We start from the raw sequence: 13,415 nt of genomic DNA, 5'->3' as shown, positions 1-13,415 counted from the left end.
AAACCACAGCCTACACAAAGATGATATTTCCTTCCGTCTTTTTCCATGCGAGCTCTGTAACTTTCCAGGACCCAGACAGGGAAAAAAAAAACAGATATCAGAGAGTTTCTGTGACTTGTCTACATTCCCATCTGTGCTCCAGGGCTGAATCTGCTCCCCTTAATGCCTGCACAACACTAAGAGGCACCTGGGAAGAGGATCACAGTGCTGGCAAGCCCAGAGCCCAGAGAGAGAAGCTCCCACATCTTTTTACTGTGGTCTGAGACCAAAGGATGGAGGGAACCAGGGCTAGCTCTGCTTTGCTGAAGGGAGGGAAGAGGAAGCAGCAGCAGGAACTTGGGGGAGAACAAGAACCAGGGTGACGCATTGATGAAAACACCAATAAGGAGTGGACAAGGCAGCTGCAGCCACAGGCCTGCTAATAATAGTTTTGGGGCTCTCTCTGCTAAACAAAAGACAGCAGGTTCCAGCTCAAGGATGGACTAATTTTACTCGGCTTATTGCTCCTCCGTGTCTTTACCTTTTCTCCAGCTAATGCACAGGGATGGTGTGCCAGTCTGGAACTGATGTGAATGGGTTTTATTTCCTTGCTTGTTGGAGCCGAGTGAAGCTGTTTCATCTCAACAGGCTGCTTCCAACACCCCTTAATTTGAGATCCCCTGCATGCAGGAAGCAATGGAGTTGAGTGACCTTGCTGAATCCCGGCCGCTGCAGCTGCAGGAGAACAGGGGAGAAAAAGAAAAGAGGGGAGGAGGAAGAGGCACTTTGCTGTCTCCCATTAAGGCCCCAAGAGGCCGAAGATGAGAGAGCGAAAGTTTCAGATTGCCAGGATGTAATTCAGAAAGTCATTTTCCAAGCGCAGAGCTCTCCGCAATGTCACCTCTCATCTTCCAAGGTGGGGATTGAAGGGACAATAACGCGCAGCATATTCTGCAAAGACAGAGCTGCTAATTCAAACAAGGAAGAGGTGCCAGTCCCCAAACAGGCTGTCTCACACCCCCTTCTGCTGGGAGATCTGTGCAGTCAGATGTAGCCGTACAGGCAGCCCAGTTCCAGCTCCTTTCCTATCCAGGCTGGATGAGTGGTTCAGCTCAGCTAAGCGTGGCATATCCAGGTCCTTCTAAGAGTAAGGATCTCCAAAAAAGCCCACCTATTCAGCAGTTACACTTTTAATTTGACTAAAACTCCTCACTTGCAGTTCAGTCCAATGATGGTAATAATTATTACTACTATTTCTTAGCCCTCCCTGGGGTCAGCAGAAGACCATGATGGATGTGCAGAAGAAAAGGTGCACGTTGATATTCTCACACACACGCACACAGAGCACACTCCCTGCTGCCTCTTCCAGCTCTCTGCCTTCAAAGAAATCTGGATTAAGGAGTTAGATTTATTCAACAAAGAGTCCAGCCTGGGATCTTGCACCAAAGAGTGAATTAGTCTCTTGTTCTACATTCTTTGCCAACCTTTATTCCAATCACATTCCCCCTTATGTTTTATAAAATCAAAAAATACCCAAATATACAGGCATGCCCTGCTGAGATAAATTGTATTCAACTCTCCTTCAGTTAATATCAGCTTTGTCCAGGGCTCCTTATTACTGGTGCCACCTGTCCCTCTAAGCACAGGCTTTTCCCCTTTCCCAAATTACCCGAGTTAAGGCTTGGGTGGGCTTGCTCTCTCTCTGCAAATGCACTTATTCAGCCTTTTGGGCCAGGGTGCTGAGTTTTTACACTGTCAATCAGGCTTTTTGCCAGGCACTCCCTCTTCTCCCCCACTTCCCCTTCTCTGCAGGCCAGGGCTGACCCACAGAAGGAGCTGCCTTTTTTTTTTTTGTGTGTGTGTGGAGTAACGAGCAGAGTGTGGTGAGTCACGCAACCTACAGAATGGACTTTGCCCTCTAAACCAATGGGGTAGGAAAGTGAGATGACACACATTAACCACAATCTTAGTTACTTTTCTTCTTCTTCTATTATTATTATTATTGTTATTATTATTGTTATTATTATTATTTTCTGGTTACTATTTCTCTGCTTTTCCATCTGGAAGGCCAGTGAGAGTGTTCCTCACTGGCCTGTAGCCAGTTTTCTCCAGCTGGGATCAGCTGAGTCCAACGTTGCCATCTGTCCTTTGAGGCAGAGGGACATCCTCTTCCATTTCAGACCCCTCCCAGAAGCATTCCCCCCTTCCCATCCCTCAGACACCCTGAACTCAACCAAAGCATCAATGAGCTGTATTTGGGAGTCATGAGACTCATGCGTTTTTTAAAATGACTTGGACACATGAGGGGTCCGGTGGTTGGGCTGCCTGGACCCAGTGGCTGGACTCTGCGAGCAGAGATGGTGTCTCTACAACTACCTGAAAGGAGGTTGTAGAGAGGAGGGAGCTGGGCTCTTCTCCCAAGTGACAGGGGACAGGACAAGAGGGATTGGCCTCAAGCTCCACCAGGGGAGGTTTAGGCTGAACATTAGGAAAAAAAATTTCACAGAAAGGGTCATTGGGCACTGGCAGAGGCTGCCCAGGGAGGGGGTTGATCCACCTTCGCTGGAGGGGTTTAAGGGATGGGTGGACGAGGTGCTGCGGAACATGGTTTAGTGTTTGATAGGAATGGTTGGACTCGATGATCCGGTGGGTCTCTTCCAACCTGATGATTTGATGATTCTATGATTCTATGATTTTGGGGTCTCCTTGACATAGTGGATGGGGCTCCCCGGCGATTCTCGGCTTGGCAAGAGGGAGGGGGATTCTACCCCCTCAGCCCCCCATCAGGACGCACACGCTGCCGCTTCATCTCTCTCCTAATTAAAGGCAGAAACGAGGCGCTGAGACCCCAACCGCCGGGGAGGACGAGTCCCCTTCCCCAGCTTCTCCCCCCTGCCCGTGTCCAGGAGGGAAGGGGGGGCTCATCCCTAGGGTGAGGGGGGGCCGGGACCAGCAGATCCTTTGTGCGGGGTCCCCGCGGATTGGCCGCCGAGGGCTCTGCACTGATTTTACCGCGAGGTCCCATTGGCCGCCGCCGCGCATAAGTTTTTGCTCCGGACGGCAACTTTTCCCAGGGAGGATGGAGTGACCCGCGGCGGCTCCGCTTCCTTCCCCTCCCTCCCTTCCTTCTTCTTCTTCTTCTGCTTTTTCCACCCCTCCCGCCTCCCAGGGCGAAGCAGCCGCCGCTACCCGGCAAGGATGAAGCTCTGCGGGACTTTCCTCGGTTCGTAGCCGTTTCCCGGCGACTGGGGGGGGGCTGAGAGTTAGGGGAGGGGAGCTTAGAAGTAGGTCCTGAGCATCCCCTCCCTGTTTTCCTTCTCGAGCACTCGAGCAGCTTAACCCTGCTTAAGCCACGCCTTGGTAAAGGGGCTCGACTGTCTGGAGGGGGGCAGGATGGTGAACCCACAAATTATCTTCTTGTTTTAGGGTGTTTTCCCCTCTGTGGGATGATGGAGAGGGATTCCCCGCGGGTGGTTTTCCCTTGTTTGCGTTCAGCAAGTGAAATCACGGTCTCATTCACCACCTCTCCCCCACCCAACCTTCCCTTTTCTCCGCTGAGGTGGGGGTGGAAGGTGTGAGCAGCCCCCGCTGCTGCTGCCCCGGCTGCAAAGGACGAGGAGGGAAAGGGATGGGGGTGAGGAGAAAGTCCTTCTTTCTGCCGCCTCTGGTCACGATTCTGCTGGGTTGGGGGGTGGTTGGATTGGTTTTGTAGTCGCGAGTTTCTTTCTTTTCCCTTTTGAACGTTGCCTGATAATAAAGGGTCGAGGGCGTGTTAGTAAATATATGAAGTTAGTTCGTGTCTGCTCGGCTGAGTGTGTTTCGGTGCCTGCGTTAACCGAGGCACAAAGGAGAAAGTTTTGGGATAATGCGAGGGTTTCTTTTGCAAAAAACGGTGATTGCGCCAATTGTTGCTCTTCAGGGAAGAAAAGAGATTCGGGTTAGACAAAGGCATTGCCCCTTCGGCAAAGGAACCGCCCAAATAGAGGAGCCGAAGAGCGACGAAAGGGTTATTAGAAGTTTTTTTTTTTTGTGCCTGTGCGTGTTGTTCCATCTGCCAGGGGCCTGTAGTGGGCAGGTTTCTTCGCAACCCTTCAGCTGTTCCATATACAATATTAATGCTGGCCATTTCTATTCGGCATACAACAGCACTAATTGTAGTCTGAGGCATTAAGGCAGCCAGCCCATCTGCATAGAAGCTTTCAGAAAGAAACAAGGGGGGAAAAAAAAAAAAAATTTCCACCCCCAGCTGGTAACCGGAGAAGTTGGTGCCAATTACAAATGCATAAAGTTTGAGATCTAATTTATGTTGAAACAGACTCGAAAAAAGCCCACGAAATGCAGCACGGTGGTTTTATGTCTGTATTTACACAAGCAAACACAGTTTTATTTTAAATAATCTCGAACTTGAAACGCTTGATCTGAAAATACAAGCCTAGGAAGTTTTAAAAAATTGCAAGGAGGGGGTGGGAACGTGAAGGGAATCTACTTTTAAAAAATCCCTTTGGCTTCTGCAGGGGACAGGGACCCTCGGGGCTCCCGTCTCAACACTCCGAAGGTGAAAATACTTCAATATTTATTTTGTACCTCTCTGCCATACGGCTCCTTTCAAGGAAGGGGCGGCTATTTCAGACCTGGGAAGGTGCATTAATGATCCTCTCCCTGAAAACAGCTGCAAAGTGACTCGGAGCTGGAGGGGTGAAAAGGGAAAAGCTGGAGGAAGGCTTGAAAGGCTCGAAAATGCTTGAAAAGCTCGAAAATGCGTTAAAAGCGGGAGCAGGAGGAGCTGTCCAGGGCCGTGGTGCTGACCCGCGCGGCGCCCCCGAGGGCTCTACCGGGGCAGGGGGTGGTGGCCACCCTGGCCCCCAGGTCTTAGGGGCTTGAGGAGGGCTGTGGGGGCTACGAGATGGGAAACCCTGCAGGAGTTGGTGGAAACGAGAAACTCCGGTTAAAGCACTTGCGTGTCTGCAGTGTTGCGGGAGGTTTTGAGGGGAAGTCTGCGGAGTTTGGGAACAAAGAAAAGCCAAGCCGCAACCCGGAGCTGAGTAGAGTGGTATCAAAGCTGTCAGCTGCCTCAGGGCTCCTAGGAACGCGGTCTGTTAATAAATGCAACAGCAGCAATAATAATAAAAAGAATTTGTGCAAACACTGAGAGGCACACACATGTTTGCACGTGTGCGTGTGTTCGTACACGCGCAGTGTGCGTGGACACAAATTTGCATGGAAACACATGCAAGTCAACGCACTTCTCTCCTGCTTTTTCCAGCCTGTCCATTGTGCTTTTGTTTCTCAAGTTTTACCATCACGCCTCTACATGGAATAGTGGTGGAGAGGACCAGGCAGCATTGTGAGCAGAGGAGCTGAGTCCCCCCCGTCCCTCCCTTTGATTCTATCGCGGGTGCAGAACAATGGAGATGCAGTGTAGCACCAGGCCTGCTGCCTGCAGATAAGACTTTAATAGAATTTCTGAGTGCCAAAGGTTTAGGATGTAAAATATCCCTGTCTTCGTGGTGTGTCCAAAGCAGATAGAAAACGGCTTTTCAGGAGTACTCTCTGCTGAATACTTCCTTTATGTTAATGGTTTAGGAGCACACCAGGCTTGCGAGCCATGGGCATGGGCATCGTAAGAATCTCCAAAGCTGCTTCAACAGTTTAAAATTAGTGTTTCTGTCGCCCTCTCCTCAGTGCAACTCCTGAAACAAGAAATGGGATCACTCTCCCTGCCATGAGCCCAGAAATGGTCCCTGGGGCAGCCAGGGCTGCATCCAGCGCTCGAGCTCACGCTGCTAGGCCAGGTGCCCAGCAGAGCTAATAACGAGTCGTGGTTGGGCTCGATGATCCTGGGGGTCTTTCCCAACCTAGTGATTCTGTGAGCACGGGCTGAAACCCTGCACAGCGTGCAAGGTTTTTCAAGCTTCTGCCTTCACCGAACTTGACCCAGGGCAGTGGGGAGCTGGAGAGGGGCTGCTGGGGCTCCCGCAGCTCTGGAGCTGGAGTTTCCTGCAGGAGAGCTCATCCCCTAGCAGGATTCAACTTTCCCTGCCGGGCTCTGCCTCTGCTCTCTCAGCTTTCTAAAGGCTCCTGGGGTTTCCGCCCATTCGTGAGCTCCCGCATCTTTTCGGAAATCTTCATTAAGGTGACAGTAAAGTCTTCATCGTCTCCGCGATGCTGGGGATGGGAGAAGGGGGAGTAAGTTCTGGATAAAAAGATGATCCCCCCCACCCACACACCTTGGGGCGGCAGCACGTCTATGTTTCCCCTCGCTGTTTCCGAAAAGTTGCAATCCAAGTGCTGATGCTCCTGAGGGGGGACAGGACGGGATGCGCTGCTACCCTCTCTGTCGCACGGTCTCTCCCCTCCCTCCTCCTTGATTTTCTTCTCCCGAGGTGGCCAAATTTCCACCGAACAGAAGCATTTTCAAGGGAAGATGCTGTTAGCCTCCGGAGAGCGCGGCTCTTTCCGGGCAGAGAGGGAAGAACACGCACTTTTATCTCTTGGAAACAATCCCCGAACTATTTTAGTCACCGTTTTCTTTTAGGACTTATCGTTATGTTATTCCCCTTCCCATCACGAAGCCCAAAACGTAACTGCAGATCCGTCCTTCCCGGGGTGAGGCGATGTCTGCTGGGAATATCTCGTGTCATTTATGTGGTTTTTTTTTTTTTTTTAGGGGAAGAAGAAAAAAATATTTATATACCTTTTAACCACTCACTTTTGAATATGTATATCAGCTAATATGCAATCCTTCCAGCTTCATAGAGGCGATAAATATCCCGGTCTGTTCTTTATGGTGATAGGTCATCTTCCTAACCACCAATAAATATTGTAAAGTACTTTCGCTGGAGCTGTGCTAACCCAGGGCATCTGTCACTCGCTGCTTGCTGCTATTAGGAATTATTGGGCCGTACCACGCGTTGGGATGCGCGGGGGGGGACACGGCACGGGGCTCGTCGCCCTCCTCGCCGCTCCTTTTGTGTCGCTGCTGTCAAAGGGAGCCTCGTGCATATTAATTATGAATCAACTCGGGTACGAGCACTCACCTTCTGCTGGGTCTCGGGGAGAGGGGATGGGGGTGCGAGGCCGGAGGGGCTGGGAGAGCCCCAACTCTCCGTGCACTCAAGTCAGCAGCTCCATCTCTCTCTCTCTCTCTTTTTGATGCTATACTGTAAATTTATTTCACCTCAGAGAGTAAACAGATATATTGCAACCCCAAGGGTTCATGGGTAGTGTATTTACAAAGGGAAGGCGCAGCAAGCCCCCTCTGTGCCATTTCCATTAATGAGAGCGGTCATTAAGTAAATGAGACATTGCCTTTAGCAGGCTTAAGAGTTCACACACTAAGGAGTATCAGATATTTAATTGAAACCAACAACCCGTCTTACACGCGTGTTACTGGTGTAGGGAAGTGGGCTGCCCTCCAAGAACTCTCCCCCCACAACCTCCCCCATGCAAATTTCATGATTGGTTTCCGTGATGTCATTTTGCAAAGGGGCAGACAATAGCTGTGGGGAAAGGTAAGTCAATATTATGTTCTTTCGCTGACAAAGGCAGATAATGCTGGCTTTTTTCTTGTCTCTCTCTCTTTTTTTTTTTCCTCTCTTTTTTTTTTTTTTCTCTTATTTTTTTTTTCTTCTTCCTCCCCTCCCTTTGGATTGAGACCGAGGGGAAAGGCTTTCGGAGCACACAGTTGATGTAAACAGACGCAGGCGTTTCGCCTTTAGAGCACGAAGGCTGGGTTGTTGTTTTGAAAATTGCACTGGAGAACCGAGGGGATTTTTATCATCATGCTCCTAGGTCCATCTTTGCTCGCGAGACGCTAGTGGACACGTTACGCTTCTGACTGAAAAAAAGAGGTTGAATAAGACGCGAAAGGAGATTTATTAGGAGGGGAAAAAAAAAAAAAAAAAAAAGAAAAGGACCCTTACAACATCGCAGCCAGACGGGAAACTTTCTAAATCTTTCTGGAAGAGGATGCTGGCCGGGTTTGTGGACCGCGAGCCGGGTGGATGCGCGGCCGGAGGGAAGCGAGCGCGGGGCTAGAAGAAGCCGCTCTCGGAGGTGCTGATGGCGCTGGGGCTGGGGGGCTCCGCGCCTCCCTCTCCGGGCCCTTCCCCCTCCTCCCCGCACCCCAGACCCCCTTTCCTGCAAAAGAAAAACCCAAAAACTCCGACCCAACTCCGCAGTTGCCTTCTCCGCGTGTCAGGAGGGCTGATGTTTGTCCCTCTCCGGTTGCCTGCCCGGTGCTCGCTCTTGCCAGACTCCTTTTCTTGTTTGTTTTTTTTTTTTCTTTCCTTTTTTTCCTTCTTTTTTTTTTCCTATGTTTTCTTATTTTCTTTTTTTTTTTCCTTTTTTTTCCCTTGTGGTTTTTTTTTCTTTTTTTTTTTTCCCCCTCCTCTCTTTTTGCCCTTCTTCCCCAATATCGCCCACTTTGAGAGTTCTCTATTTATAGCAGCGAGGAACAAGGGAAGCGTGCCATGTTAGTGGATTTCTCTCTAGACACGAGCCGCGTCAGGAACCTGCGGGATCTTATTTATAGCTGGCTCGGAAGAGGCTTTGCTTGGCTAATCTCTTTATCAATTTTAGCAAAGTTTTCTTGTTGTTCCGCTGGGTAATTTGGAGGGGAGGGGGCTGCTGCCCGAGGCTGGGCTTGCGCTGCCCTCGAGTTAAGCTGAGTTTGGGACTCGGTTTCCCGGAGGGTAGGACCGACCCTCTCTGGGGTTTAGCCCCCTCCGAGGCTCCCCTACCCCAGGGGCAGCTTGTGGGGTCCGGAGCCGGGAGGCTGGGGGTCTGTGAGCCCCTCCTCTCCCCAGAACCAGGTTCCTGGGGCAGGGGAAGGGGTCGGGATGCTCCCCCCGACCCAGCCGGGCAGAGGCTCCGCTCCCTCCCGCTATTGTTGAGTCTCTTCGCTCCGCAAAGAAGTGCAAAAAGCCCAGGCTAAATCCTCGCCGTCGCCTTGCCGCTACTTTTAGTTATTTTTTCTTTTCTTTCCCCCTCTCTCTCGTTGGCTCATCTGCTGTTATTATCAGCCTTTTCCATATGGCCACTTTAATTAATGGCAGACAAAAGGGGGTTTGGGGGGGGGGAATCTAGGAATTAGAGTTTATAGTTGGTTTCTCTCTGATGCTGTCATAGAAACCAGAAGCAAAGATGCCGCCTATTCCACTTCTTTGTATGATCCTGTTTATTGTTCCCGAGCGGCGCAGATTGGAGCAGGCGCGTGTTGCAAAGCGCAAACCATCAACCCATCGCCTGCTGCTGCGGCCCGAGGAACCTCGGCTCGACCCCTTTAGTTCTTTTTCTCTTTCCTTCCCCTCTTTCTCCTGCCTTGGGAATACCAAGAATTTTGCTCATTTTTTTTTTTTTTTTACTCCCCTATTTCTTTATTTTTTTTTTTCGCTCCCCTTGTTGTTGTTGCAAGTGGTTTAGGGATTTGTGGGATCCCAAAGGCCAGAAGAGTAGGAAAACTCCCCAAAGTTGGGTTTATCCCTTCCCAGAAAGCAGCCGGGAGTGTCCCGGCGGAGTTGGGGTCCCCGGGTCTGTCTCGGGAGAGCTGGTTCGGGGGGGTGGGGGGCACCGGACCCCCGGGGAGGGGTTGGGGGTTAGACAGGGGGGGGTCCCAGCTGCCTGTGGGTCCCGTCGAGAAGGGGTCTGGGTGGGCAGAGCCGCTCGTCCCCCCGCAGCCCCGAGAGAGGGTCCGCGAATCCGCCCCCTGCCCGGGGAGGGGCGGGGGGGGCACCTCGTACCGTGCGAAAGGCAGAAATGCAGCCCCCCCCCCCCCCAGCTCCTATCAGCCTCTGGAAGGGAGGGGGATCCCGGGGGCACAGCCAAGGGGGGCGGAGGTGGCTTTTGGGACAGAGCTGTCCCCTCCCCTTCAAGCAAACCCGAGGCTGGAAGTGATGGAGACCCCCCTCCCCTTTCCCTGAGGAGCCCAGACGCCCCTTTACCCCCCCACCCCCCCGTCCGTGCTTCTCCTCGGTGTTCGGTGCGTTTTCCCGAGGGCTCATCCTTGTCCCCACAGCAGGGGGGACACGGAGCAGGGGGACATCGCCCCCCCCCCCCCCCCCCCAGCTTTTGTTTCATGTCGATTAATGTCCCCAGGCTGGGATGGAAGTGGGGGGGGGGACATGGCAACGCAGCGCAGGTGCCTTCCAGCCGGGATGGGGGGGTGGATATCATTGAGCTGGAGGCAAACTCAACGAAATCAGGACTTTTCCCCTCAAACCCCGCAGAGGGGAAGTGCGAGCAGGGGCTCCCCCCGAGTCCCGAAGTGGGGGGGCGTGGAGGGAGGGGGCAGCAGCGGAGCATCCCCGGTTCGTGCAGGCGGAGGCTGAGGGCAGGGCTGACTTTGCAAGACGTAGCTCAGCGTCAGAGCAGCTGCCATTTTATCAGACAGGGCTCAGCTCGGCCCCCCCCGGCAGCCTGGGTGTTGGGGGGCTGCCCCCAAACTTGCCTGCTGCATGGGGGGTGCTGCTGCGCTTGGGGTTTGCCGGGGAGCAGCGCACCCGAAGTCAGCAAGATGCCCTAAACAGGCTGATTTACCCAGCGTTTGGGGCTCAGGAATATAAACTCCCTTCCCTACCCACCCCCCCTTTGAAATGTCACCGTTCTGCATCAAGGCTTGAGGAGGGCAGGTTGAGTTTGTTACTCCTGAGCCCCTAAATCAATGTGTGGGGTGCAAAACGATGCGTATCTCCGTCTTCTGCAAGGGATTGAGCTTTCCTTTTGCAACCCTGGGGTGCTTATTTTGCAAGGGGTGCTGGCATCTGTCCCGCTTGAAAGTTTAGGGGGACCCCCCGAGAGCTGAGTGATGAGGGGAGGGGGCAGGTTTACAGTAAAGGCTGGAGCGTGCGGGGGAAATCGCCACTTCTGGGCTGGGCTTCCCAGAAGAAATTAAATCAGCCGTGGGAAGGGGAGGGAGACAGGGGAAGCATCGCTCTGCGGCTGGGAAGTCAGACTGAGAGGGTAACGGCAAAGTGGGGGGCAAGACCCGCTCTCCCCTTCGCTCTGTGTGTGTCAGTCTGTAAGCGGGAAGGACTTATTTTTACAGCTCTAAACTCTGTGGCTTGGTTGCTAGAGCTCTTTCCTTAATGACAAAGGACGTCTCTCATCATCACTTTATAGCCTCTAGATCCACTTTCTCCTATGGGGGGAGCTGAAGGTGGAGGATCCCCATTCTAAACTTACTGGGCTGGGAATGAACCACCATGTGTTACTCTTCTTTCCCCAAGAAATCCCCTCTTTGAGTTATTTGTTGTGCAAATGCTGTTTACTCCCCCAGCTGTGCAGACCAGGGCAGGAGGGAGGTGACAGTGGCCCCAGAACCCAGGTTTATTTGTCTTTTTGGGAGGCAGCCCTATAGCTGTGTGAAAGGGACTGAGCAGGGTGGGATTAACTTCCAACCATCCTCTGACTTTCGAGGTGTTTCGAAAGATTTGACAGGGCAGAAGTTGCTGTCAGGAAACCTCTCTCTTCATACCTTTCTTTCCACCTTTCTCTTGGGGTTTGATGGCTTCTGCAGATAATAACTCCACCACCTACGTACTTGTGCTGCTCTCCTTGGCTGTTTGATGCAGAGTCTCCTGGTGTCTCTGACGTCCTTGAACCTGGCTTGCGTGAAACCTCCCATTTCAAAATATTCTGTATCGCTTCTGGGGTTCTTTACCTTTGCAAAGTAGAAACTTGAGTCTCCACCTACCCCTCAGAGAGGAGATCATGTTGTGAATAAAGAAGCGAGGTGAGGAGCACATGCTGTGAAAAGTTTCAGGGGTGGGAGAAATGCCTCGAATCAACTTGCATTTAGAGTAAAATGAATTTATATGAGACTTCTGCTCTGGGATGTGGGATCCAGTTCATGAGTAACAGCAAAGGGCAGGGATGGGGCATCCCTTCTCTTTCTTTCAGACATACAAGGGAAAGAGGAGAATTTCATTGAGGAGAAAAGGCTTTGTGTGTGTATATTTGGAAGAAGCAATTTTCCCTTCTTGGCAGGTTAATTCATGGAAGGGAATTTCTGAAAGTGCAGCGTTTGCCCTTGCAGAGCCTGGGAGCTGCTTCGCTGGGAGCGGCCGTGTGGTGGCTTGGCCCTTTGGGACAAGGCTGGGAAACAAAAGGTGAAGAGCAGTTCCAAGTATCTCCTCCCCACACAGCCCCTGGGTGAGGGCAGCAGCACAGGAGGGCATCACTCAGCTTCTCGGAGGTGCTTTGCAGCATCCTGTGTGGGTTGGAGGTTGTTTCAGCCCTGGGAATAGCTGGAGGTGGGCATGGAGGTGAGGACATCTCGAAGGCATGAACGTGTGTTGAATGCTTATGTTTAAAGAATGGGAACAGTAAAAATCCCCCAAATGGAACAAATCCTTAAAAACTTGAAAAGTTTTGTGCGTTTTCTGTGAGCCTTTTTGTAGAAGGCACAAGCTGGAGTTTTAAGGAAAAATGATTAAGTACACAACACAAAACTAGTGTTCTGTTCTGTAGCTTATTCATCGCTACAACATTTCTGTGAGGCCTTGCTGTGGTTTTGCAGGTGGGGATGGTTTGGCAGAGAAGGTTTCTGAGCCAGAAAGGTCCAGAGTAACAGCCTGAGATTTTTGTATGAGATCTTGGTCCCTTTAAGCAGGAGTTTGCCGTTTGGGGGTCTGTATTTTGAACATCACTGCCTGCTTTGTAAAGCGATGCCTCCATCCAATGCCTGGATGCAACTGGTACAGCAAGTGTGCTGGAAGGACTGGGCACTGGGAGCTGTGGCTGCTTTCAGGCAGAGCCGGGAGAGTGAGGACACGGCTCTGGCTTGGGAGCATGGGGAGGGGAGATGGGCTTTGAGCACACCTGGGGCTCCATCCCACCTCGCAGCTCTGCTGATCCGACCAGAGCACCCTGGGGTGTCCATTGCCACAAACGCCTTCATACATGACTCAGATGCCGGTGTTGTTTTCTAGCAGTGAGGAAATTAAGTTAGCTGTGAAAGCTTGGCCAGGGAACGATGGTCTGGTGTGAATGGAGATCAGGAAATAGGGTATGCAGTTTAGTTGAAGAAAGGGTGGCCAAGATCACCTTGTGCTACCAGCCAGGCTGTGCCCAGCAAGTCAGTCTTGCAGCAGAATGATGAAGTGACACTCTGTAGGACCCTGCTTTTTCATTTTGGTTTGGTTTAGGGGAAAAGGAAAAAGATTAAAAAAGATACAATTTTCACCTGAATTATAATACTTTTGATCTTTGTCTTCCATTGAACTTTTTGCTTCAGAGAGAATAGATTAATAAACACTTTCAAATGGAAGAACATAGTTTGGAAAGGTCCCCTTTTTATCTTTAACACAGAGCTTTAATGCTAACCTGGGCACGGGCTGGCTGTCCCTCCATTCCTTTTGTCTTGCTTTTTTATCTTAACAACAATAATTTTGCTTTTATTGTGATTGTGCTGGTCTTTGCTGGTCACTTCGTATTGT

The 13,415-nt window shown here is 51.4% G+C and overlaps 1 protein-coding gene across 5 annotated transcripts in view; it reads left to right on the top strand.

The window, feature by feature from the left end:
- The first annotated feature begins 3,149 nt into the window (after positions 1 to 3,149).
- The window catches only part of MYT1 (myelin transcription factor 1), a 66,577-nt gene continuing 56,311 nt past the window's right edge, over positions 3,150 to 13,415 (top strand). For 2 of the 5 annotated variants that reach the window (XM_069871678.1, XM_069871677.1), the window contains exon 1: positions 7,672 to 8,034. In XM_069871678.1, coding sequence (XP_069727779.1) covers positions 7,983 to 8,034 — 52 coding nt within the window. In that variant the 5' untranslated portion in view covers positions 7,672 to 7,982. Of the gene's footprint in view, positions 3,203 to 7,240; positions 7,491 to 7,671; positions 8,035 to 13,415 lie in introns of those variants that run through there. The other 3 variants (XM_069871675.1, XM_069871679.1, XM_069871674.1) reach the window with 3 other exon arrangements.

The sequence above is a fragment of the Phaenicophaeus curvirostris genome, chromosome 18, assembly GCF_032191515.1.
Source record: "Phaenicophaeus curvirostris isolate KB17595 chromosome 18, BPBGC_Pcur_1.0, whole genome shotgun sequence".
NCBI classification, from domain to species: Eukaryota; Metazoa; Chordata; class Aves; order Cuculiformes; family Cuculidae; genus Phaenicophaeus; species Phaenicophaeus curvirostris.
Note: the sequence above shows the minus strand (reverse complement) of the source record. Positions and strands in the feature narration are given on the sequence as shown.